At 42.5% G+C, this 26,454-nt stretch overlaps 1 protein-coding gene across 2 annotated transcripts; it reads left to right on the top strand.

Annotated features, from left to right (window-relative positions):
* Nucleotides 1-156: 156 nt before the first annotated feature.
* LOC108719482 (multiple epidermal growth factor-like domains protein 6) lies at nucleotides 157-19,051 on the top strand. 2 transcript variants are annotated; one of them, XM_018268337.2, is made up of 21 exons: nucleotides 158-539; nucleotides 1,024-1,377; nucleotides 2,702-2,744; nucleotides 3,593-3,721; nucleotides 4,683-4,823; nucleotides 5,014-5,139; nucleotides 5,677-5,799; nucleotides 6,094-6,216; nucleotides 7,440-7,562; nucleotides 8,128-8,250; nucleotides 9,556-9,678; nucleotides 10,073-10,198; nucleotides 11,278-11,406; nucleotides 12,684-12,776; nucleotides 13,094-13,189; nucleotides 15,452-15,547; nucleotides 15,637-15,732; nucleotides 15,807-15,908; nucleotides 16,585-16,690; nucleotides 16,902-17,018; nucleotides 18,748-19,051. In XM_018268337.2, exons 2-21 carry the CDS (start codon nucleotides 1,084-1,086, stop codon nucleotides 18,824-18,826), a joined length of 2,388 nt encoding a protein of 795 aa, XP_018123826.1. In that variant the 5' UTR covers nucleotides 158-539; nucleotides 1,024-1,083; the 3' UTR covers nucleotides 18,827-19,051. The 2 variants fall into 2 exon arrangements, with proteins under 2 accessions (XP_018123827.1, XP_018123826.1); XM_018268338.2 differs by lacking the exon at nucleotides 15,637-15,732 and having other exon boundaries at nucleotides 157-539.
* Nucleotides 19,052-26,454: the final 7,403 nt, after the last annotated feature.

Here is a 26,454-nt window from a genome sequence, read left to right as displayed (position 1 = left end):
GACAATTAGCCAATGACTGTGACTCCTAAGAAAATGTAAATATTCTCTCCCCATACCTTGTAATTACTGACAGTTGCAGTTTCCTTTCCCAGAGGGATGAGGAGGGGGGGGGGGTCCAGTCCGGGGAAACTGCAGCTTTAGGGCATGGGAAGTGCTGAGAAGGGTCTGTGAGATGTGGGGGGGGGAAGGTCTGTGATTGGATTCTGTTAAATCTGTATTAGATTCTGTGAGGTCTGATTGTATTATTGGATCTGTATGTCTGAGATATACAGTTAATTGCACTGTGTGTGAGCTGCACCTGGATCTGTGAGATATGGTGAGATTCCATGAGACTGGCAGCCTTCTCCAATGTCTCCATAGGATTGTGTGGGAATTTGGGATTAACTGGGGTCTGTAAGATTTTCATTTTAAATGGAGCGCTCTGGGATCTGAAATTAATCGTGACAGAATTTGGATTGGATCTTGTATTTGCAGGATTTACAGTAGTTCCTGTACTTCTGGGTTGGACTCATCTCCCCATTCAGTTGCACAGTGTGTAGGTAAGATCATTAGACTCAGTACATATATTGTCCAGTACAGTAAAGTCTGTCTCTCCCATTCTGTGGCCCTTCTGTCTCTCTCAGCCTGGGACCCCTTTGTCTCTACAAGTCTGGGGTCCCTCTTTATGTTCCCCCAGCCTGGGGCCCCTGTCTCTAACTCTCTCTGTTCTGAATTGCCCCTGTTTTTGCCCAGCCTGTGACCTGTATAACATGCAATGACCCCCCTCTCTTACAGTTACCCAGCCCTTGTCTTCTTGGGCACCGTCTCTTTCTAGTTTGTTACCCAGACTGTCTGCTCAGTACCCTGAACCACCCCCTTTTCTCATTTATTCATGGGGGGGTGAATAAATGAAAATTCCTATTGACTTGCCCATGTCTGCCAATCTTTGATTCCCATTTGACTGGGACATGGATGGACTTGTCTGAGGGATTCCCCCCTCCCTGGGGCAGTTCATCTCACATTCTTGTCATTATTGTGTTTCAGGGTGGGGAGGAGGCAGTCACTGCTGGAGACCCCTGTGCTCAGGGAACATCAAGTCTAAACATGAGGCTCATTCACACTCTATTTGTGCTGCTTTTCCTTCTCTCATGTTATGGGCAGGACACTCAGCTCAGAACCACTGGACCCTTTGTACCTGACCCAGATCCACCAGAACCAGGGAAATCTGCTGTGCAGCCTGGGATCCAACTCCCAATTAATGCTGGGGCCCAGTCACTGACTCCAACTGCACACGGGAACCAACTAAACTCACGGGCAGCCCAGCAGGACCCAGGTCACCTGCCCCATGGAACTGTGGGTAATCCTTCACTGAAAGCAACACAACCTCTAGGAGTTCAGGTGAGTCTGATGCCTACAGCTTGCACTTACCATGAACTACAACTCCCAGAATGCATCTATATACAAAACAACAATAGGGAGGGGTGTGTCCCTGTAATTATAATTGTTATTTGCAAAGTTAAACGGCATGGGGCTATTGTTTTTTCATTATACATTCTCAGGGCTCTCAACTATAACAGCACCCAAATAATTGATCCATGCAGCTTGGGGCACATGGGCAGTTCAGTGGCAAAATGATTTGTAGCATTGGGGGCTTGAGTTCATTTCCAGCCAGAGTCCTGTGCCAGGATTTCAGGCTATGGGCCCATTATCTATTTCATTTATTCAGCAATATCTCCATTTGTTATTATAGCAACAGCACCCCAGGCCCCTGTGCATGGCAAGGAGGGAGAGACGCTAAAACTAAACCATTCAATGCGTTTTGTGCGTGGCATGTTTTAGCTCAGACACAGGGCAAGGTCCCCAGTGCCCTGGAGTTGCTTATTGCAGCAGCATGTGTGTGTGTCAGCTCTTCAGCCATTTCAGGGTCAAAACACACTTGATCCTGCTTCCTATTGACTACATTGGCAAATGCTTTTCTAGCGAGGCACCAGTGGAGAACCCCAAGCTTTTCTGTGCCCATATGTCACCAATGACCATTGTAATGACCAGGCATTCCCTCTGGTTTGAGTAGAATGTACAGTATTTTGTGTTAATAATTTAGTTAAAGAACAAGGAAAGGCTTATACATGGGGCAGTGATTGTTCAAGGCCACCTTGAAGGTTCAACCTTTGGCCAGGGTCCCCTTAGTTCATGTTATGCATGCAGATATATGAAATGATAGCCACAGCAGTTATTTAGCCATTATTCTCAAAATATCTGGGGTAACAAATACATTTCCTCCCCAAATCTCACCATAAGTGACCCCCAAGGTGGACTTTCTTGTGTATCTAAGAGAGCCAATGGACCTGCTGCTTACATCTTACTCTAAGTGACTTTCAAGGTGGACTTTCATGCACATTTACAAGAGTGAATGGCCGTTCTTCCCAATTCTGAACCTATCTGGCTCTAGATGAGCTAGTTCCTTTATATGATACCAACTGTTTCCACAGCTATCTACTAGTTGGCTGCACAGCGGTACCACCCCTCTTTCTGTGGGTTCTACATGTTTGATACTTTTTATATTTACAGTACTCCCAGAACTCTTAACAGTACTGCATGAATTAGTTACGACCAATCTCAGTAGGGGCTTGAGATGAGTTGAGTGTGTTTCCTTGTGTGTGTGTATAATGTGTGTATAATGGCACACCCCTTTGTATGTGATTAAGACTCTTTTATTTTCCAGACCTTGGGTGACAATGTTGATTCTGGCAGCTCCCCCAATTCAGGTGAGAAAAATGATTAACTAAATTTCGGGCCACAAATAGTTTTTATATAATGAAAAAATCATCTAAATTCAGTGTTAAATGACATCATACGAGACGAGGAAGTGGTGGCTGCAGACCAAGAGGAGATACAGGTGCCGTACACCATTTATTATTATTATTATTATTATTATTATTATTATTATTAATATCCCCCAGAAAAGTTTGTGGCTCCTATATGTCAGGCATCCAGGGGGCAACTATACTACTACAACACAAGAAATTCCACCCCATATTAGTTTCACAGAGAAGAGAAGATGGTGTTGAGTTGGCTTCTCAGAAAGGAGAATTTACTGGTTGCCTATTTATAAGCAAACATCTCAAGGGTTGCTATGGGTTTCCTGACCTGGTACAAACATAGTGAATTTTTAACCCTCCTCTATCATGACATTGGGTAATGGAATAACTTTTTTCCATAGAGTTGTACCACCTTCAGTAGAGAAGATTTTTTCTGTCTGGGGGTTCAGATTCCCATTTGGCAAGGCCCAATTTGTGGGTAGCCTGAGGCCTAATTTGTGTGTTTCACTGTTCTCTAGTTTGTTCACTTAACTGCCAAAGAACAGCAATGGGTGCAGTTTAATCAAATATCTTACTTGTATAGAATGCAGATATTACATATACACAACGTACCACCCTTAAATCACTCTGTGGGTACCCAGTGCATCCGCACTGTTAGTTACAACTGTGCTGGTTCTTCTACCTTGCAATTGATTGGAGTCACATCACCTACTTCATCCATATGAATGTACTATAATGATGGGTGCCAGGCTTTAATCTGTATGGGCTAGTAATGACCTTTACCAAATGTTTAGTTCCAGATGTCGATGAATGTGCAGGTCCTGAGTCTCCCTGCGGATTATACTCCAACTGCACCAACACTGTGGGTTCCTATCTGTGCCGCTGTCTTCGGGGCTTCCTTAGAGGTCCAAATGGGTGTGAGGGTAAGGAATAGCTCTATGTCTATATGTTCTGCTAAATACAAAAAATAGTATTACTTGCCACAATATTTAATAGGAAGTGAACACAGAGAGAACATACATCAACCTACAAATGACCTAGTTGCTGGATGTATCTCAGGATACTGACTCAAGATACAAGATACAACCTATTGTTCCTTGGTCACCCCACTAATTCCACTTATTTATCAACAACTACAAACATGCACATGCCACAATAAAACACCTGGTCACAGGAGAGTAGGGAAGTAGAAACCATTGTATGGAGATAGAAATCTCTGAGTTCCTCCTGTGTTGGGTCCCTAAAAACCCTCGTTATAATCTGCCACCAAGCTGAACCAGACCCAGAGTTCATGTCTTTACCTACAGTCTATGTCCATGGTCATCATAAAACAAGAAAAAGCAATGGAGGCATTTGCCATTTGAGCCACAAGGATCTTCCTCATCCCAAAATGCCAATTTCTCATTGAATCTTTCTATGGATTCATAGTATATAGCTCATTACTTATAGTGGCCAAGAACCCATCTGAGAAGGTTCTTAAATTTTATTTTAAGAATTCACTATCACCAACTCAAAAGACAATGCTCTTCCATTACCTTCATTTAAAAAATGTGTGCCTTCTATTTGCCTTTTCTCCCAAGGGATGACACTGTGTCCCATGCATTGTTCCAGAAGTAATGGGATTTTTTCAAGAGATCCCTTTATTGTTCTTGCATACATTACACACATTTATTAAACTTCAATGAAGGTGCCTTCTTCTATAAACAAGTTCGGTTCTGCAATCCAAGTCTTTCACTCCCTTATAAACTTGTAGACCTTCTATGGTAATATTGTATTCCTATTCCCCAAACAGAGACTAACCAGGTCTAACTTGGGACTTCTACAGGACTTTCATACCCACTGCCTCACAATAAGAAACATATCTCTGTTGTCTTTCTTAACCAGATGTAGATGAGTGCCAGTTGGCTGAAGTGACCGGCCTACAAGCTTGCCCCCCACACTCCTCCTGCAGAAACACCCTGGGTTCATTTGCTTGCGCCTGTGATCCCGGCTTTGTATTTGGACTGGATGGGAAGAGCTGTGTCGGTGAGTATGACAAAATTAGAGAGACATGTGCTCCTCACCCTGGCGTGCAATGAGGATGTGATTACAATATTAGACTGTGAAGGCCCTGAGGGGTCTGTCAGTAGAACCACATTGGGTCACACAGGACCTTCTGCCTGACCTCTGCCCAGACTGGATGTAGGGTCTCATGGTTCCACTTTGTTCCTGGCAGATATTGATGAATGCTCCTTTGAGGAGAAATGTCGCCGTGAATTAGGAAACTTGTGCGTCAACACAGAGGGGAGTTATCGCTGCCGCTGCCTGACGGGATTTCGGGAGACCGGACAGGCTTGTGTAGGTGAGTGCTTGTGGGACACATTCGCTTACCTCTAACATTACTCATATTTTTTGTAGGAAGTTCATCCCAGCATCCCCCAGTTCCATCCCTCTCGCTAAACACAAGGGATTTCTCTTTTAGAGTGAAAGTTTTTAGGGTGATATTCCAAGGTTCCCGGTGAGGTGGATGGGAATTCCTTTAAACTGTCAGTGCCTTTCCCTTTAATATCTCCCGCTTATGGCCCATTTTCCCTCACAATGGTAATCAAGACAGGTAATAAAAGGTACAGGACACCTTTTGGCCTTGTTGGCTTACTGTAAGAAACCCACAACAAAGGGGGGGGGGGCTCTGGGTTTGAGTTGGCTCCCCTGACTCACTCAATGGCTGTGGGCTGTAGAACAGCAAGAAGAAGCTCTGGCAGAAAAGCTGTGGCCCCTTCTAAGCTATAATGGAGAAATATATAAATTAGGGGTGTCCTACCTACAGCCCCCTCCTGGGGAAACCTATTAGACCTTGTTTGGCACTAATACGGACCCTATTCACATCTCTTCCCTATAGATATCGATGAATGTACCGAGAACCCGTCTCTTTGCTCCGGCCTGGGGGTCTGTGACAACTCACTGGGAAGCTATAGCTGTGGGTGTCAGCCGGGCTTCCGAGGAAATGGAACTTACTGTGAAGGTAGGTGCTCCTGATCACAACTAATGGTGCAAATGATCATTGACAGAATCTCCCTAGGGTGCAATATCCCCAGCACCCATGGTGCAGGAATGGATATTACTCATGGAAGGTAATTAACGCATTAGATGTACTTAACACATTAGATGCACAAGCCTTACAAGGCTGGTTGAAGTAGAGCTTTAGTTGACTCTGGATGGGCAAGATTCTGTTGGGGGGGGGTTAAGTACAATGGTTCATTTAAATCTGTGTCATGTTAAGGCCTAATGTACCGCATTCCTCTGATTGGCCCCACAGATGAGAATGAGTGCGCATCGGGAGGACACGGCTGTGATGCCAACGCCCACTGTGGAAATATCATTGGATCCTACTTCTGCCAGTGTTACCAGGGATTTAATGGGGATGGACACAACTGCTTTGGTGAGATTGAACTTGTTACCAAAACTCATCAGCCTCCACTCCCCTCCCTATGTCTCCACACTAAGCACCCCCCACAGAACTGGTTCAAGGGCAGGATGGTGTTTGCCCCACATGCTTTAAGGGGGCGGTGGTTATGAGGGTAGTGACAAAGTCTGGGCCCTCCTTCTTTTTAAGATAAAAAAACATTATGGAACCTAAAAGAATAGTGATCCAAAACCATTGTCCTGCCCTGGGCCCTTCAGTATCTGGTTCTGTCACTGGCACCATCAAATATCTCTAAACTGACCCATATGAGAAGGACCTTCATTTTTCATTTTGGCTGGAGTATGATGGTCTTTATGTCTCCCAGTAACACCACTAGTAACTGGTCTTTCTACCAACTAACTGGTGTATCTTGCTCTCAGATTGTTCTAATGTCAAGTGGTTGGGCCATGGCTATGAGAGCACAAGCAGAGGAACAGACTGAGCTTATCAGACAGCACTTAGAGGGTAGCGCAGTACAGATTGTAGGGTAAATGAGATGTGAGTGTGCAGAACAATAGAGTAGAACATATTTGCATTGGATCCTGCCAATATAACACTAAGGGGCTCTGAGTGTGGGGTCTGACATGTCCAGTTGCAGAATGAGGCAAATGAGCAAATGGGATCACATTGTATCAGTCTGTTCCACTGTGATGAGGAGTTGGTGGTACCCTGAACCCTGAGGCAGCACCGTCAGTGGGACAATGTGCACTAATGTGAGTTATTGGGAAATTATTGTCTCTATTATTATTAGAGTGCAAGCTCCATCAACCAGAAACCTGAGTCTTCAAAGGAAACATTGTCACCAAATCTTCCCGCAGAGCCCTGAAAACAAACTATCTCTGCCCGGTGCTCAACAAAAATTCTATAAGGGGGCTGATACTGGGGCCCATAAGGATTTGGCTGTCAGCATTGAGAAACCTGTTATCTAATTATAGTATTAGGTAAAATAGGATATTGAGGATCACAGCACCTGTATAAGAATAAAGGTTATACTATTATAGAAGTGTTACTGCTGCAGTACTTATAACAAGGGAACAGAAGAGTTAATGCACAGACTGGTTCATCTCTGCTTATGTGTGAGCTGCCATATTTCTTGCCCTCTGTATGGTATATATGTACACGTATACACACACACACATGTACAAATAGTGCACACGCTCCGTTCATGCTTCCTTCTGCATTTTCTCCCTGTTTCTCAGACATCGACGAGTGCTCCCTAAATAATGGAGATTGTCCCCATTCGTGTGTGAATCAGGCGGGCAGTTATAAGTGCCAGTGCCACCCTGGGTACCAACTGCAGGATGATGCCAAGAACTGTACTGGTGAGATGCCCTGAAGGTACCAGTGAAAATGTAGAAATGTAGGAGTGGGGCACAGTTTGTACCCATAGCAGCTCAATATCCATGCAAATGGCCATATATGTACATATACCCCTCCCACCATGATCTGAACTGTCTGGTCCCTTGTTACTACATAGCTCCATAGCTGTATTACTCATTAGCACCAGCTATAACCCCCCTAGGGCCACAGTCAGAGCTTCCAGGAGATGAAGGTCCTGCTGAGATAGGTCTGGATCCATATTTGATAAAGGGAAATAATTGTGGATTATCTCATTTATTAAAGATGTCCAACGTGCAACCCTTCAGCTGTCTTTGGATTCCCATTATCCATGCTGGAGGGGCTACAGGATGAATATCTCTTATAAAATATGTCCTTTGTTCTTTAATATACCACTGTCCCTAGAGGCCTTTCTCCTGTGACCTCAAGGAACAATTGTTCCTATAGAAATGGAGGAGCCACTTTGCCCTCAATCACTCCCGTTGGGTTTTGTTGACCAGTAAAGGTGCCAGTCAGTAATGAATGATGTTTCTCCTTGTCCATACACAGATATTGATGAGTGTGAGACAACCAATGGGAAATGTGCCCAAATCTGTGACAATACGGACGGCTCCTATGCCTGCTCATGCCGCAAAGGTTACCAGCTCCATGTGGACCTCAAACAATGTATTGGTAAGAAAGGGGCATGAGAAGTTGGGGTGATTGGCACCAAAAACTTATTTTATCTTAAAGCAATTCACAGTCACAATTGCTGAACAGAAAAGATCTCTAGTGGCCCCACTCTACTTATTCACTTGCCTAACACAAAAGGCTGGTGGTCACCAGCGCTCTGCCAGGGGCTCATTTAACAAACAGATTCTGTAGCACCTACTGCTCATTTATTCTATAGGTCAGTATGAAAACTCCCCCTGTGCCACTGGCCAAATAACGGTATTGTATTCATCACTGTGGGACATCAATAAGCATGGGCCGCCATTAATGGCAGAGCTGCCTGGTGTATCTGTGACATTAATAACATTTCTGTAGAACTTCTGATCCTACCGTAAAACCTATTGCTGCTCTGTGTCAGAAGCCCTGGTGGGCCTTGGTCTCCATCTTGTCCTACTGTTTCTATCTTGCCCTACTATCTCCATCTTGTCCTACTGTTTCTATCTTGTCCTACTTTCTCCATCTTGCCAAACTGTCTCCATCTTGCCCTACTGTCTCCATCATTTCTTGCTGTCTCCATCTTGTCCTACTGTCTCCATCTTGTCTTACTGTATCCATCTTGCTCTACTGTCTCCATATTGTCCTTCTGTCTCCATCTTGCCCTACTGTCTTTATCTTGCCATACTATGTCTGTCTTGTCCTACTGTCTCCATCTTGTCCTACTGTCTCCATCTTGTCATTCTGCCTCCATCTTGTCATTCTGCCTCCATCTTGTCCTACTGTTTCCTTCTTATCCTACTGTCTTCATCTTGTCCTACTGTCTTCATCTTGTCCTACTGTCTCCATCTTGTCCTTCTGTCTCCATCTTGTCATTCTGCCTCCATCTTGTCATTCTGCCTCCATCTTGTCCTACTGTTTCCTTATTATCCTACTGTCTTCATCTTGTTCTACTGTCTTCATCTTGTCCTACTGTTTTTGCACAATTCAGAGATTCATCCCAAGGTTTCACACTGTGATTGATACTCATTTCCTCTCATCCTACATTATTGAGTGCCCAGGGTAAAGAGTGCCTGGACCAGGATAGGGCAGGATAGGACATGTCCCATTCAGGATCATTAAACTTATTGGAGAGGTTTAATTTTGACTGTAAAATAAAGCCTCTAATCCAGTTTTCAGTTGTGTCCTGCAAGATCTATGAAGGCTAAATGTTTTAATGGTTTCTTCCACACCCTCTATCAACTGGGTAAAGGGGGTCCCTGTTTGTAAATTGTTGATTTCCCCAGCTTTCCAAGGATGAATTGATAAGTTTTTCTTTCATGTCCTTTGCAGATATTAATGAGTGTAAAATTGAGAATGGAGGCTGCTCTCACACCTGCAACAACACGGAAGGAGGTTTCCTGTGCCTGTGCCCCCCTCACCAAGCGCTGGCCAAGGACTCAAGGACCTGCATTAGTGAGTGGGAAAGCCGTGCTGCCATTTTTATAGATTCATTTTAACACCAAACACCCAGTAAGGAAGCCCAGGGAATTAGCTGTACATACAGTATGGGTTCCATACATATGGACTTAGAGCATTTGCACATCCCGGGTTTACTGGCCCTGCCCTCATCATCTTCAGTCCACTGGGTTTTGCCCAATAATGTGCGGGAACAAACCTGTTCAGCCCAATACTAAGGCAATGTTACATACAACCATTGTATCAATAGTACAAAAATAATATGATAAACTTTCAGAGTATTTTTGGGGAGAGCTGAGATCTAATTTGCACCTGGTAAATATTTTGACCTAGTGTGTGGCCTAGTCCACACAATTGTTCACACAATCACTGTTATATATCTACCAATCAGACATCACATCGTGTAGTACGAGGAATGGCGGTTGTGACCATGTGTGTAGCCAGAAGCAGGAAGGCGTCTTTGAATGCAGTTGTCGGGCTGGTTGGGTGCTCAGCACTAATGGAAGGACGTGTGAAGGTAGGTGGCCTCACTGGGATACATGGCACATGGTGGGAGCCCATTTATTTGTGGTGCATTGACCATGGAATCTCATTAAAGCCTCACAACAATACGTTTCTAGAACTGGGTAATAGAATCTGAGCCACTCACGTGCCCTTGGATTTCATACAGAGCTGGAAACCTATTGGGAGCAGACAGCTTTAAAGGAGAACTAAACCCTAAAAATGAATGTGGCTAAAAATGGCCTATTTTCTATAGTGAACTTATTGCACGAGGCTAAAGTCTGAGCTTGTCAATAGCAGCAATGATCCAGGACTTCAAACTTGTCACAGGGGGTCACCATCTTGGAAAGTGTCTGTGACACTCACATGCTCATTGGGCTCTGATTGGCTGTTGAGAAGCTAAGCTTAGGGCTCGTCACTAATTATCCAGCAGAAAATGAGCTTCCCTGGCTGTAATATAAGCTGATGCTACAGGTTTGCTGATTATTCCATTCTGATGCTAATTGCACTGGTTTCTGTGCTGCCATGTAGTAATTATGTGTATTAATTACTGATCAGCCTTATATTGTGACATTTCTATTCTATGTGTACTGTATATTGTGAGTGGCTCCCTAAGCTCAGTAAGTGACAGCAGCACAGAGCATGTGAATCAGTGAATCAGCAGAAAAGAAGATGGGGAGCTACTGTGGCATCTTTGGAGACACAGATCTTTACTGCTAAAGGGCTGTGGTTGTCTTGGGCTGGTACAGAAGCACAAAACATCATGTACATTTCTAGCTACTTCTTTAGTTAGGCTTTAGTTCTCCTTTAATGGAAATTATTTTAAGGAATCAATGTAAATCTGCTTTCCTCAAACCCAGACAAGAACCCTATAAATACTCCTTGCCCCGTGGCCATATTTAAGTCCCTACACTGAGCAACTGAGTTTTCTTGAAAGCATTTCACTTCTGAAGAAGCCACTGGGAAGAGGGTGAAACGTTTTTCAAGAAAACTCAGAAAGTCCAGCTGCTTTAGACTTTTTCTACTAGATACTATGGATGAATGAGAATCTTCATAGACATTCAGAACTGATGCTTCCGTGGTCTCTCCTCTCAGATGTAGATGAATGCGCCGATTTCACGCGTGGGGGGTGTGAACAGGAATGTGAGAATTTGCCTGGAACATTCAACTGCAGCTGCTCCAAAGGCTTCTCCCGGCGCTCCGATGAGCCCACCAAGTGTCAGCGTAAGGAGTATGGTCTGGGCAACAGTATTTGGCAGCCTTTAGCTTTTATTTGACTGAGTAAACCCTGAGTAGCGATTTCTGTACAGTTAGTAATAACACCATGGATTTATAGAGTTGGCGTTTCCCAACAAGCTGAGTACATGGAGTCTTCCCTCCAGCCCGATGACTCCCGTCTCATTGGTTCCTCACCACTTTCATACTGAGCAGATGTTTTCATAACGTATTTCAGTTGGATATTGGAGTTACTACAGTGACATCAAATGTAGTTAAAATCAATTTATTATACCCAGCACAATACTGTATGTAATAAATGGATATTATCTACATCCAAGATACAATTATAATCCTATAGTAAAGAATTATTTCTGACTCATTGTACAGACTCAGTCTTGGCCAAATCTCCATCATTTTCACGCTGACTCAACAGTTTCCCATATAGTGACAAATGGGATCTAAAGTCTGATGATATTTATTGTGTACATTTGCCCCAAGCAAACCACTTTGTAGAATACACGGATCATTTCTCCTGTACAAATGCAACAGAATAATGACTTGTCTGTCCACTCATCTCACTAGTCAGAGGGTTGTCAGCTCTTCTGGCTACTGGGCAGACTGAAAGACAATGACCAATACATAAATATTTATGTTTTTTTAATACAGAAGTCACTGACTTCATTCCCTTTATACACTGCTATTCATTTCCCATTGGCTGAGTAGAATCCTCCATTTGCAAAAGAATCAGACTTGTATATTAAGCACCAATGGGATGGTCCCAGTCAAAGTGGCCAACAGTAGTTTACTCCATTCACAACAGCAGCAGGAACCACCCACTAAGTGTTCACATACAGTATAAAATACAGAGAGACACTAAAGATACTGTACCATAAAAATAAGCAGAATAGGTATTCCCTGTACTAAGCACAATTCAGCAGGAACAGCCCCTAAGTTTGTTCATAGTCTGTACAGAGAGATCCCATAAAACTATGGCAGCATAGGTATTCCCTGTACTAAGCACAATTCAGCAGGAACAGTCCCCTAAGTTTGCTCATAGTCTGTACAGAGAGATCCCATAAAACTATGGCACATAGGTATTCCCTGTACTAAGCACAATTCAGCAGGACTGCTCCAAATTCACCCATTCTTTTCATTTTAGTAAGTGCTGAATGTAAGAACTTTAGGGATTAATACGTGACACAATACACAACAGAAAGGTAGAAGTAGTTCAAACAATAATTCAAGGTGAGAGTTTTATCCATTTTGTTTCTTTGTTACTTTAGCGTTGTGTACCCCCCCGTGTCAAAACTATGGCGTGTGTGTGGCTCCAGATACCTGTGACTGTCCCGCTGGATACCCTGGACCTGGTTGCTCAGGTAGGTGACCCTTATGATCCTTCAATGAATTCAGGTAGATCCTACTTCTGGCAGTGTTAGTTCAGCTTTACCCCCTGTGGGGGAGAATTCAATTTCTTCCGAGGGCTGGACCATTTTATACAATGTGGAGTATAAAGGGGGGAATCCATCATTTGTGTTGTTGGCCCTGTGTCCATTACACGTTGTATATGAAGCAGTGACTGATAAGGGAGGGAAGGATAATATTGATGCCACTATGGAGAGAGTGCAGAATTCACACAATGATCCAATGTTGCCTCTAAGTGACACTTACATTTACTCTTCTCTCTCCCCTTCAGCCATGTGCTCCCCACCTTGTGCCCATGGAGGAACTTGTATGAGACACAACATGTGCCAGTGCCCAACTGGATGGACAGGACCAGGCTGCCAGGCAGGTAATATGTTTCCAACAGGGGCTGCTGGGAGATTTACTGCAAGAGTAACACAAGCCCCTGCTGTGCCCCTATTTATGCTCACCTATTGGCACATCTCTGTTCCTAACAAAGTGCAACTCACCCCTTTTATTCCTGGGGAATTGTGCAGGTAGGTCCCTATAAACTCACCTATAGCCCTGGCTCCAGTTATTGTTGCCTCCATCACCAAATATTTATTGTTGCTATTATTTTGTTATTATTTGTATCACCTTCTGCAGCGCTATTAGAAGAAGGAGCTGGAATATCAAAATGATGTTTTAGGGTCCGTGTGTGGCCCTTGTTTATTTTACGCTTATGTCCCCCCCAGACATTTTCATTCAACTGAGAACTAAAGCTCAACACAGAATAAGGGTAGACATGCTACCCAAACCCGTTACAAAAAATTTATATAATTTTAAGTATAGAGTTGCTGAACCTTTGGACTGGTGAAGTGAGTTAAGTAAATACAATACTGCATTTCCAGCCATTTTATATATATATATATAGGGTTTAGTTCTCCTTTAATTTGGGACCCAGCCACTGGGTCCAACCTGCCTCTTCCTACTTCCTTGCACCTTCCTTCCTGTCAAGGACACTATGTCTTCTTACAGACTTTCACAGAGGGGTCATCCTTGCTTCCAATACACTGGTTCCTATCTCCCCTAGGGGCAAATTCACTAAGCGCCGAAGCGCCTAACGCTAGTGTAAATTCGCCAGCATTGGGCATTTTCGTTACTTCGCCGATTCACTAACGAACGCTGGCTTAACTTCGCTATTGTTACTTCACACCCTTACGCCTGGCGAAGTTGCGCAACGGACGTAACTACGCAAATTCACTAACGCGCAAATGATTCTGAACGCTACCTTTTACGCCAGACTTTCTTCGCCACCTCAGACCAGGCGAAGTGCAATAGAGTAGATAGGGATTCCTTCAAAAAAAGTTAAAAAAATTTCTAAGTCCAAAAAAACGCGTTTTTTCTTTATTATGGGTGATAGGCTGAAAAAGATCGAAATTTTTTTTGGGGCTCCCCTCCTTCCCCCCTACATTTCCTAACTCATGGCAACTTAACTATACAGTGGGCACATGTGTAGGGCAAAATAACAATTTTATTTGATCTTTTGAAGGTTTCCAAGGCATTTGTAGTGTTGCTACGTATACTTCCATTGAAATTTGAATTTGGCGCCATATGCAAATTAACCATCACTAGCGTAACTTCGCTTCGCTTAGCGAATCAATGCTAGCGCAACTTTGCAACCTTACGCTACCCCTGAGCGCAACTTCGGATTTTAGTGAATTTGCAGAGCGTTGGAGAAACTACTCCTGGCGAAGTGAACGCCATCGCAACTATGAATCTTAGTGAATGTCCCACCTAGTCTCTTCCACTGGGTCCCTAACTGGTGAGATACCACCAGGACTCCTCATTGGAGCTTCAACTGCTTAACTACCTTTCAATCTTGTACTCTTCTTGCCTGGCGCATCTAGCAAGTCTATAAAATGTGTTACGGCAGAGGAACCAATGAAACTAGCAATTAAATCACAAATAATTGTGTGATGATACAGCCCAGCAAAGGAAAGATATCCATTAAAATGCCAAGTGAGCAGATAAATGCATTTCTATTTGTGGGAAATAATTGCAGGGTGTAAGATATATCACATATACATATTGAATAATAATAATGTTTGTTTGTTCCAATCATAGTGGAGCAAGTCTCAGCTTTAGTGTTCCCTTCCTTCACATAAACCCTTTATTTGTGCTTTACTGCAGTTATATCATTGGGCAGTGATGCCCCCAGAGTTATCGAAAGTTAATTGGATTTGGACAATAAAATAGCAATGGTCCTCAATTCCCTGGAGTTGCACCTCCTTTTTCCAAAATGTGTTGGGCAGATGTATCTGCCTCCAACCCAGAGTTCCAACAGAGATCATGCCCAACTAAGCAGCTTTCAGTCATTCCTCCAGCTCTTCTCATCTTTGTGTCAGTCCAGCAGCTAATGCCAAACAGTTTAGTATGAGGTAAAATTGAATAAGTTAAGAAAGAGATTTTCATCTTAAATGTTGATTTTTTTTGGGTGCCAGGGACCACCCACATCCCTTAAGGCCAATACATGAAGCTCTTGAGTCTATGACAATGGGTGGATCTGATGAACTTAGATTATTGGACTTTAGATTCCCCTTTCTTCTCCATTTTCTTGCTCCATCCATGCAGCTCCATCCCCCTTTCTCAAGTTGTATTTCTTCCTTAGCGGTGTGTGAGTTGCCCTGTGCCAATGGAGGGCGCTGTGTGGCCCCAGATAGTTGCCAATGTGCATTTGGATACAGTGGAGAGCAGTGTCTGACACGTGAGTATTGACTTTAAGGAACTACCTGTTTATTTCCCCATCTTTATACTGTATCAGGCAATAAACTTGATGATATTCCTGCTCCCCAGCACTGTGCTCTCCCCCCTGTTTAAATGGAGGAAAGTGCATTGACGTGAACAAGTGCGTGTGCCCAGTTGGTTGGTTTGGGGCCCGATGCCAAATTGGTGAGTGAACATCAACCCCCGACGATGGGAAAAAAGATTCACAATGAGATATTTGACCCAGTGTCTTCTTTTAGAACCGGTCCGATGTGAGAAGGAGTGTCTTAATGGGGGCAAGTGTGTTGGGTACAACTCTTGCCGCTGCCCCGCTGGTTTCCTGGGGCCACAGTGTGAAACAGGTGAGACAAATACTGGGAAAGATTTTATTGGGCTGTATATGATTATGCTTGAGTTTCCCAAGTATTGTTTTTGTCTATAATAACTAGAATGAGGTTTTAAGTAGGTTTTAATAACTTCTTTTCTCCCACTGATTAGTTCCAAAGTATCAAAGTTGTTCAAGGGTCAGTGTTTAGGGGCACAGCATTTAGAGGTAGAAAGTCCTGACCTTGCGGAACATCTCTGATACCAGCTTGGAATATGCCCAACTTCGTTTCTGTAAGTACATGCATCAATATGGTACCAGAGAAGCGGCTCTGCTGGAGTAGCTGCACAATTAAATTCCTGCATAGAATATTTAGAAATCTCCCAAATTAATTCCCTTATAATAGAAAGTCTCTTTCTTTGTTGGTGCCTGAGACCCCTTCCCACCACTGACATGGGATGGGCCAGTGTTCTGAGCATTTTTAGAAGAATAAAGCTTTCATTGCGAGATAACTGCACTGTCATCATTCTTCTGCAAGGTCCTTAAGGTTTCATGTTCAACAAGTGCCCCAATAAATGTTTGTGAGTTAAGGGTTCTTGGCAATCATTCTGTCCCTTTCCTGTGATGGCACAATGCTTGCAATCATCCCTAGCAAGGCCTGGCCAGTACAAGACTCTGTATGCACAAACTCACCCATCTCTATTGGTTTCCAGCTGTCATTGAGCCTTGCGTCCCACCTTGCAAACATGGAGCCACCTGCAAGCAATTCAATAAGTGCCAGTGTGCGGAGGGGACCACAGGGCATCGCTGTGAGAAGCTGTGAGTACTGAGAATGGACATGGGGGTGACAGTAAGTGAAAAGAGGTGGCACAATGAGGGAATACGGCTACACAAGGTTCTTATCTGTTTGTTATTGGGATCAAAGTGCAGTGTAGACTTCCAGATGCATCTAAATCTCCTTCCTTCTGATATCTTCTCCCGAGGTGCCAAAAGACAGGGGATAGTTGTAATACACCGTTTCCTTTTCTAGAACTTGCCCTATTGTCACAACTAAACTGAGCACAGCGAGAGCCATCCGACAAGGAGTAAGAGAGAGCTACGTTGAGCGATGTGGTCCTCTAGGAGTGCAGCTTTGTACCAAATACAGGTTTGTCTGTTTGAAGAACTAACATAGTAACATAGTAAGATAGGTTGAAAAAAGACACACGTCCATCAAGTTTAACCTTTTGACTCTATTTTAACCTGCCTAACTGCCAGTTGGTCCAGACGAAGGCAAAACCCCCAATTTGAAGCCTCTTCAATTTGCCTCGGGGGGGGGGGGATTCCTTCCTGACTCCAAGATGCAATGGGACCAGTCCCTGGATCAACTTGTACTATGAGCTATCTCCCATATCCCTGTATTCCCTCACTTGCTAAACACCATCCAACCCCTTCTTATACCTATCTAATGTATCAGCCTGTACCACTGATTCACTTCCCAGCTCTCTCTGTAACACCCCTTTCCCTCCTCTAATCTCATTGGCTCCCTCCTGTCTGCTGGGAGGAGCTACTGGTGAATAAAGCATCCGACCCTTCCTTGTAGCTATCTAATGTATCAGCCCGTACCACTGATTCACTTCCCAGCTCTCCCTGTAACACCCCTTTCCCTCCTCTAATTTCATTGGCTCTCTCCTGTCTGCTGGGAGGAGCTACTGGTGAATAAAGCATCTGACCCTTCCTTGTACCTATCTAATGTATCAGCCTGTACCCCTGATTCACTTCCCAGCTCTCCCTGTAACACCCCTTTCCCTCCTCTAATTTCATTGGTTCCCTCCTGTCTGCTGGGAGGAGCTACTGGTGAATAAAGCATCCGACCCTTCCTTGTACCTATCTAATGTATCAGCCTGTACCCCTGATTCAGGGAGACAATTCCACATCTTCACAGCTCTCACTGTAACAAACCCCTTCCCAATATTGAGGCGGAACCTCTTTTCTTCTAATCGGAATGGGTGACCTTGTGTCAGCTGGAAAGACCTACTGGTAAATAAATCATTAGAGAGATTATTATATGATCCCCTTATATATTTATACATAGTTATCATATCACCCCTTAAGCGCCTCTTCTCCAGAGTGAACATCCCCAATTTGGCCAGTCTTTCCTCATAGCTAAGATTTTCCCTTTACCAGCTTAGTTGCCCTTCTCTGTCCCCTCTCTAATACAATAATGTCCTGTTTGAGTGATGGAGACCAAAACTGTAGGGCATATTCTAGATGGGGCCTTACCAGTGCTCTATACAGTGGAAGACTTACCCCACTACTCCTGAGAATCTCTGCCCCATTTAATACAAGTCAAGACCTTATTTGCCCTTGATGCTGCTGACTGGCATTGCTTGCTACAGACAAGTTTATTATCTACAAGGACTCTGAGCTTGGAGTCCTTGTAGATAATAAACTTGTCTGTAGCAAGCAATGCCAGTCAGCAGCATCAAGGGCAAATAAGGTCTTGAGTTGTATTAAAAGAGGCAGAGATCCACTGGAGGAGGAGGTTCTCCATTATGGATTTAGCCCCTTGACAAAATAATGAAACTGAAGATTGTGCAAGTAATAGTTTGGGATCATTGTTTGCACGGGGTTGCTCAATTTTCTATTTAAGATAATGAATTTATGTTACCGCAGCACTAGAGCTGGATCAACCAAAGTGCTCCTCGGTGGCCTCACACATAATAATGATCATATAAGTATCATTGTATTGCTTGAAACAATCAGCCTGTGTGTGCTCAATGAAGGGCCTCAGAAACTGTAAAATGGGCCTGTGCATAATTAGTATTAATTAGTCAGGTTTTAATCAAGAAACTGAAATTTAAATCCAAGTTAAAAATGACTTTATCCCTTTCCAGAATCAATCAGGTCCGAGTTTATGTTCAGGCTTACGTGGTTGGCTACAAAATCCAGTGTCCCGCCAAACACAGGCAGTAAAGAAGTAAAGTGAAGTATCTCAATATTCTCTCCAAGAAACAAGAGGTGAAACAATCTCGGGGTTGGTTCTGCACAACAACTTCTCTTGGTTCCTGTTCCTCACACAGATCCCAACACTGAATGTCTGGGGCAAATGGGCCCCTGGGAATCACTCATGTTTGTTCCTTAATGTCTCTACCTTTACTATCATTACTATCATTTCTCAATAAATCAGTTTGTAAATAATGTTTCTTTACTGAAGAGATTTCCATGTGATTGTAATGAGCTTTTACAGAGGTTGATGTCAACAGTATCACTACAGTATTAGAGTATTGCTCCATTCTCTGGTGCCAGTCAAATGCAGGAAACTTTCTCGTTGTTGGAAGAGACTTGGAAAACTGGTACTAAGTATAGAGCAGTGCCCCTTCCTCAGGTCATACAGATACTCAGACTGGTACACCAAGAAAATATCCCTCCTACATACGGGGTGTTTCTTCCTCACTTTGGTCACATGGCCATACAGAATGACACACCAAAGAAATAAATAGCTCGGTGCACTGCCAGTTACTCCCAGTCCAGCCTGTGTCTACTGAAATACTGTCCCTTTTGAGCTTTGCTCTTCAGGACAAAGTGTAGGCACAATGGAGAGGTGGCCCATGGGTGCTTTAACACAATGGTGGGGCTGCTGGGGAACGGGGTTCTGAAGCATCACAAGACCCCATAGAACCTCACACATCTTCAAGATGTATCTCTTGTGTACTGACAAAACATCAAAGCAGAGACGACAGTTCAGACCAAATGACTGATATCACAACCTTGGTCAAGATTAAGAGAACCTGCCAGAGATGTTCTTCAACCCCAGTGCGGAATGAGGGAATAGGCAGCAGTACGACATTGTGTCCTGATAAAATTCTATTTTTTTCTCTTGGTTTCTTCTCATAATCTTGTTGTTTGTTCCTTCCTTTAATTTTTGCCTTATCTTCTTGTGTTTCACTTACCTTTTTTTGTCACAGTTGTATTCTTTTTTCCTTAGTCCTTTTCATTATCTGTCCTCTCCCCCGTCTTATTGATTACTCCCCCAATTATGTTCTGTTCCCCCCATTTCCCTTTTTTTTCTTCCCCTTCTCCATCTTTTCTAATTCTGCTTCCACTTTCTTTGCTCATTTTCTCTTTTCCTATACCTTTTCCACTTTCTTTGTATTTTTATTTTGCTTTGTAAGAACAAGACAGTACCTTGTACCTGATGATAATGAAGCTACCCTAACACTAACTTTGCTAAAATATAAAAAAGGGGGGTTGTGGGTGCACACCTAAGGCAAATTTCAAAATATTTAAAGCCCTGTCTAAGTAATTCAAGTAAATATGCAAATGCATGTGTAACCCTTTCGACACCCCTTTGTCTGTGTTACACTCCATGTGTGGCGCTTACCTGATGACACGGGACAAACCTGAGCCACTCCGTAGTGGTATTGGGAGGGACTGGGTACCTGGTACTTACTAGCGCAGTGCCTCCACCTAGTGGGATCCGGGAATGCACCTACGGGTGGCCCCACTAGGAATACAGAATAACACACACTATTGGTTAAACTAAATAACAGTTTATATAAAATAATTGGACACCTAATACATACAGCACTCCTAACCGGTGGCAATAGGGCCTCACTAACTAACTTGCTAGCGCTATCTGTCTAGCTAACTAAGAAAAAAAGGTAAAGTCCTTTAATGTCCTTTAATACACAGCCTGTTTATCTTTAGGGTACTGTCCCTTTAAACAGGATACTCACAAATCCTCTTTGGATACTTTAGAGTCTCTTCAGGTGAGTCCAGCAGGTCAGGTGATCTCTTCCTGTTACAGTTAGAGCTGCAGTATTTCTGGTCAGGTGATCTCTTCCTGACCTGTTTTTAGAGGGACAGTCCCTCTTTTGACAGCTCAACTGCAGTCCCTTGTTTGTACTGGAAAGTCATGTTTTTCTCTGCACTGAACAGCCAGAAAAAAAAACAATGTTTCTAACTTAATTGGCTTTTGGCAGAGAGCCCAGAACAGCCAGCAGCAGTAGATAAGATACTTTTGTAACAATTTCAAAATAATCAAATAAGTAATTGTAACAATATAAGATAACAGGTCTCTTGGGAGAAGTTAGACTCACAGCTTAAAGGGCAATTCACCTTCATTTGCAAAACTGTAATAACTGGAAAAAACACAGAAATATGTTCAAACTTTCATAACCTGCCAAATCTTGTAAAATGAACATGGTAATTAGGGAGTGTGACCACAAAATGGGCGTGGTTAAAAAAATTGCCACACTTCGGGCGGTAAATTTTTTTTGTCCCTCTTTTTATTTCCAAAATGTTGGGAGGTATGCATCTGGCTCAGTCCTATTAAATGTTTAATTACTGATGTTCTGACTAGGAGATTCTTGTTTCTTTTAACTTGTCTTAATTAATCAACTGCCCACCCTCACCCATGTGACCCCCCTGCTGTATATCAGGACATTCATTTTAGGGTAGGAATGCACGGAATCAAGGATTCAGTTTGGGATTTGGCTGAATCCTTCTGCCCGGCTGAACCGAATTTGCATATGCAAATTAGAATTTGGGTTCGGTTCGGTATTCAGCCAAATCTTTCGTGAAGGATTTGGGGGTTTGGCCGAATCCAAAATAGTGGACTCAGTGCATCCCTTCTTTAGGGGTAGCATGGCAGGAGACATATGGCAGATTTAACAACTTAAAGTGATACCGACACTAAAAAATTATTTTCAAAATATAAATGTACATTAAAAGTTACCTATAGGTCATGTTGATCGTTTTTCGCTGATAGTTCTGCTTTTGTAAGTAATTGTTGGTTGAAGTTCGTAAACCTGACTGTTTTGCCAACCTGACTGTCACATCTCAGTCTGTCAGTTAGAGTTTCTAATGCCAACGGACTCCTGCTGCAATATGGCAGCCCCCTCATACAGGAAAATGGGGGTAAGAAATTTAATGTAAAAGCATCAGGAAAATACTTTTATGGCAAAATTATAAAAAAAGACAAGATTATGATAGATAATCGAAAAGGTTATTTTCTGATGTCAGTATCTCTTTAAAGTCCAGCAAGTTAAGGTACAGAAAGTTTAAGTACAATGGATAGAGTTGGAAATCAGTTGGAGCCAGTGTTGGATTGGAAAGCCCAGCAAACATTGGACATCTCATCAAGACATCACTGCTCATCATTACTTCTATAAAATAAGCCGGATTATTCCATTTAACTATGTTTTATTTGATTGTCTTCTTTTTCTCTCTCTCCTCTATACTTCTGCATATATCCTCTGTACTTTAACACCCACCAAACTATCCTGAAATTGTCATCTCCTCTTCACTGCTCCCATCACCCTCTCTCAATCTAAGATCACTATCTTGTATTGTTAAATCTCTTATCCCCTCTCATCCCATCAAACAATACACTGCTCGTAATGTCAAATCTAGGTCACACCTTGTCTCACTCTCATTATTACTGTTACTTACAGCTGGGACATCTCCCCAAACCCTGGTCCCACTCACTCATTCCTCCCCTCACCTATTCCCACTCTCAGGTTTGGGAATAGGTGATAAAAGGAAAAGACCTCAGCATTTTTTTGGGACTTAGAGAATTTTGCAACTAAATTTTGGGGAACTCCTATCTACTCTATTGCATGTCGCCTGGTCTGAGATGGGGAAGGCAAGTCTGGCGCAAGAGGTAACGTTCAGTAAAATCCGCATCTTAGTGAATTTCCGTAGTTACGTCCATTCGCCAGAGCGCAAATTCACCAGGCGTTGGGGAGTGAAGTACCACTAGAGTCTCTCTCCTTCACTCTCAGGTGTTTGACAATGTTTCCAAACTTTACGCACTTCTTATACTACAAACCTTATTCACATAAAACCATCACCCTCCCTGCCTTTCTCATGTGCCTCTGGAATGTACAGTCAATCTGCAATAAACTCACAGCAGTCAATGATCTCTTTATATTCAAATCCCTTCACTGAAACATGGCTCTCTTCCCACAGACACTGCTTCATCTGCTGCCTCTGCTATGGAGACTTCTCACTTAGTCACACCCGAGACAGAATGGCCGTCACAGTGGTGCAGTGGGATTTATTATATTGAGTCAAGATGCCAAACTACCGGCTTCTGAACTTATTCGGTATTTATAGTATTATATAGTGGTGTGCCAGCGCCAGAGTTTATTTTCCCTACACATATTTACTTTGATCTTACACATTTGATGGCCCTGGTTACCATCTACAATATGTTCTGTGGATTTGTACAATGAATGAATGCCACAACTTAAAATTTAATTTCCTTCAATAAGTACTGACCAAAAATATTAGTGGTTATATACTCTGGAATGTTACTGCAATCAGCATAAAGTGTTTAGTATAAGAAGCAAGGGGTCAGAGAGTTTATGGAGGCAACGTGTTGATGGAATTAGAATGATTGGAGATATGAGGGGTTATTAAACCCTCCAGGGAGAAGTGCTGTCGTTTATATTGTTTTTACAGAAAACCCACAATTTTATGTACCCCCATTTTATTCATAGTCAGCATAGATATGGGTATATATCATTTATGTGACAGTAGGGAGGGGTGTGTGTATGGGGCTGGGTTTTCATTTGGAGGGGTTGGACTTGATGGACTTTGTCTTTTTTCAACCCAATTTAACTATGTAACTATGTAACTATGTAACTATGTAACTATGTAACTAACAATATAACTTTAGTACCATGTTTTTATGGATTTTGTACCTAAGAAGAAAAGTAAGCAAATCATAAATATGATAATTGGAGGAGATGCTGATATTACCACCCTGACATTAAAGGGGAAGTATTATTAATTATTAAACAATTACTTGGCTCAAGTTAAGGATGAGTAAAATTGTATTGAATTGATTAAATATCTCATCTCTTACATTGTATCCCCCTTCTCCGCTGCCTCTTTCTCAGCAATATATCAAACCTCTCGGAGTCCTTTCTCTGTCCATAATTTCTGCCCAATAAACCCAACCCTGGCAAAGTCTTTCCTTTGTCCATGAAAGGGGATTTCCTCCGTCCACACCCACCACCAAAAACCCAGCCAGAACATCCGGTTTTCTGTTAGTGGATCATCACACCACCCTTCCCACATAAACTCCCCCAACCCAGGAAACATATAATGCTGAGCCAAAGAGCTTGCAGAACTTGTCCACTAAAAAGCATGAATTGGTGGTGTTACAAATTCTGTTTTTTCCTCCCCCTGGGCACTTTTGCCAGGACACATCTTAGAGGGTAGAAAGAGAAAAGCATCAGACATCACAGGCATTAGCAACTTAAATACATCAGTATAAATCCCAGATTGACACCTCTCCATTTGGATGCATTCAGACAGCTTTGCTTAACCTCTCTTTCCCTCAGGAAACCCAAATCAGCCACCACAGACTTCACTATTTGGTCTATAACAACATTCTCATGGCTAATGGACCTTCTGCAGCGGAACTGCCATAGGTGGTACCTCATCACCGATATTATTAGATACACTGTCCCTATATCCAGGGGATGTGGGACAGACAGAACACCATAGGCCGTATCAGCATAGGACAAGTGTTTGATGTGGGGCACGTTGAGAGCCTCTGCCAGCCGATGTTTTAAAACTTTTGTCACAGGACAATCCACAAGAAAATGTTCTAGGGTCTCATTGGTGGAACAGCCCCATGGGCACTCCCTCTCTGTGATGTTCAAAAAGCTCACATTGCCTTGAACTATGGGGCAAAAATTCGCCATCGACGGCTTTGATCACTGCGCAACAATTCGCCAGGTGTCGATTCTCCAGGACAACAATAATTCACTAAAATCTGAATTTGCGTCCAGGGCGCCAAACGCTGGCGAAGTTGCGCTAGTGTTGGCTAATTTGCATATGGCGGGAAGTTAAAGTTAAATGGACATATATTTTGCAGCAAATACATTACACTACATAAGTCCAGGGATTGTTATATTGCCCTACACATGAGCCCAGTGTATAGTTTTTGTTCCATATGTTAGGAAATGTAGGGGGGAAGTGGGTTACCCAAAAAATATTTATGCTCTTTTGCAGCCTATCACCCTGATAAAAGGAAAAGACGCCAGCATTTTTTTGGGACTTAGATCCCTCTATTGCGCTTCTCCTGGTCTGAGGTGGGGAAGGCAAGTCTGGCACAAGAGGTAAAGTAAAATCCGCATCTTAGTGAATTTCAGTAGTTACATCCATTTGCCAGAGAGCAAATTCGCCAGGTGTTAGGGAGCGAAGTACCGCTAGAGTCTCTCTCCTTCGCTAGCGAAGTTACGCCAGCTAACGTTGGTAAAACATCGAAGTACCGAAGTGACATCACGCCTGTTAGTAAATTTACCCCAAATAGTCTTCCCCGAAGAGCAAGCCAGTTCAGATCAAAATACTTTGGGGGCACCGTTATTTCATTGAGAGGAAAGTCTATTTTTTATATATATATAAACTGTATATACATAAAAAAAAATCTTCATTTTGAAGTCTAGTCTGCTAGGTTTTGGGGGTTGCAGCAGTAAATAACAGTCTCTTATCAAGAGACAAATGTCTTGCATATAACCAATAAACAGGAGCGCAAGTGGAGTTTCCGTAAGTTATTAATAAAGACTTTGCGATTTTAAAGTTTAATTTGTCTTGGTGGTTTTTTTTTTTCAGTGTATACTAACGTTTTTGTTTTGTTTTTTTTGTTTTTGAATTTTTTGATGTTACTGATCCTTTAACCCTATGGGTCCCTACAGTATGTTGCTAACTGCCAGCCAAGACTTAGTGTTACTCTTGCCTTTTTAAAATGAAATATAAAACATTCGTCATCAGTGCATTTATCTCTTATGCAAATACAGTACTGGCTGATTCACAAGCTTGCACTTCATTATAGCTTTGAACCTGGGAGGTTTGTGTCAGACAAATCCTGCTGCAAAGTAAAACCTATAGTGAAGTGCTAACTTGGAAATCAGCTACAAAATCCCCAGAAACATAATTATATCACTTTATCAGTTTTGTGCCACAGAATCATTCTGTCAGTACAACATTATATTTCTCATAGATTTCTAAGAACTTCCATGGAAGAACCAGTTAGAACAGAGTAAAGAGAGACCAATAATTGGTTTATACATATGCTCGCTTCTAATTGGTTCACTAATTTGACAGAATGTATTCACTGAACTGATATTGTGCACATGAAATGCTCGTTTTGTGGAACTTAGTGTTAATTCTGTTGACAGAATGGATTCTGTGCCTTCTTTTTTTCTGTTTTAAGCAAATAACAAATGAGATAGATAATAATGTGGTGTTTGGCATTTACTCAAGTTTTTTTTTTTACATAATGAGTAACATTACACATCACTTTTTCTATAACATGGATTTTATATATTTGAAAGGCAGAATGTATGTTTAAAATTGAGATTGTGATATTATAATCTCCTTGATTTTGCTCTCATTCTTCACTACAAAATATTGTTTATTTTGTATCAAGGGATATGGCCACAATTACACATATATCCTTAAATAAATTAATTTTGTGTACTGGGGATATTTTTGTTTACAGAAGGTGGAGGTCTAATTGATTCATGTGTCACTTTATTAGTGAAATGGCATTGAATTACATGGCATTTCATTGCTGTATCACT

Source organism: Xenopus laevis, chromosome 6L, assembly GCF_017654675.1.
Source record: "Xenopus laevis strain J_2021 chromosome 6L, Xenopus_laevis_v10.1, whole genome shotgun sequence".
In the NCBI taxonomy this organism is placed as follows: domain Eukaryota; kingdom Metazoa; phylum Chordata; class Amphibia; order Anura; family Pipidae; genus Xenopus; species Xenopus laevis.
Note: the sequence above shows the minus strand (reverse complement) of the source record. Positions and strands in the feature narration are given on the sequence as shown.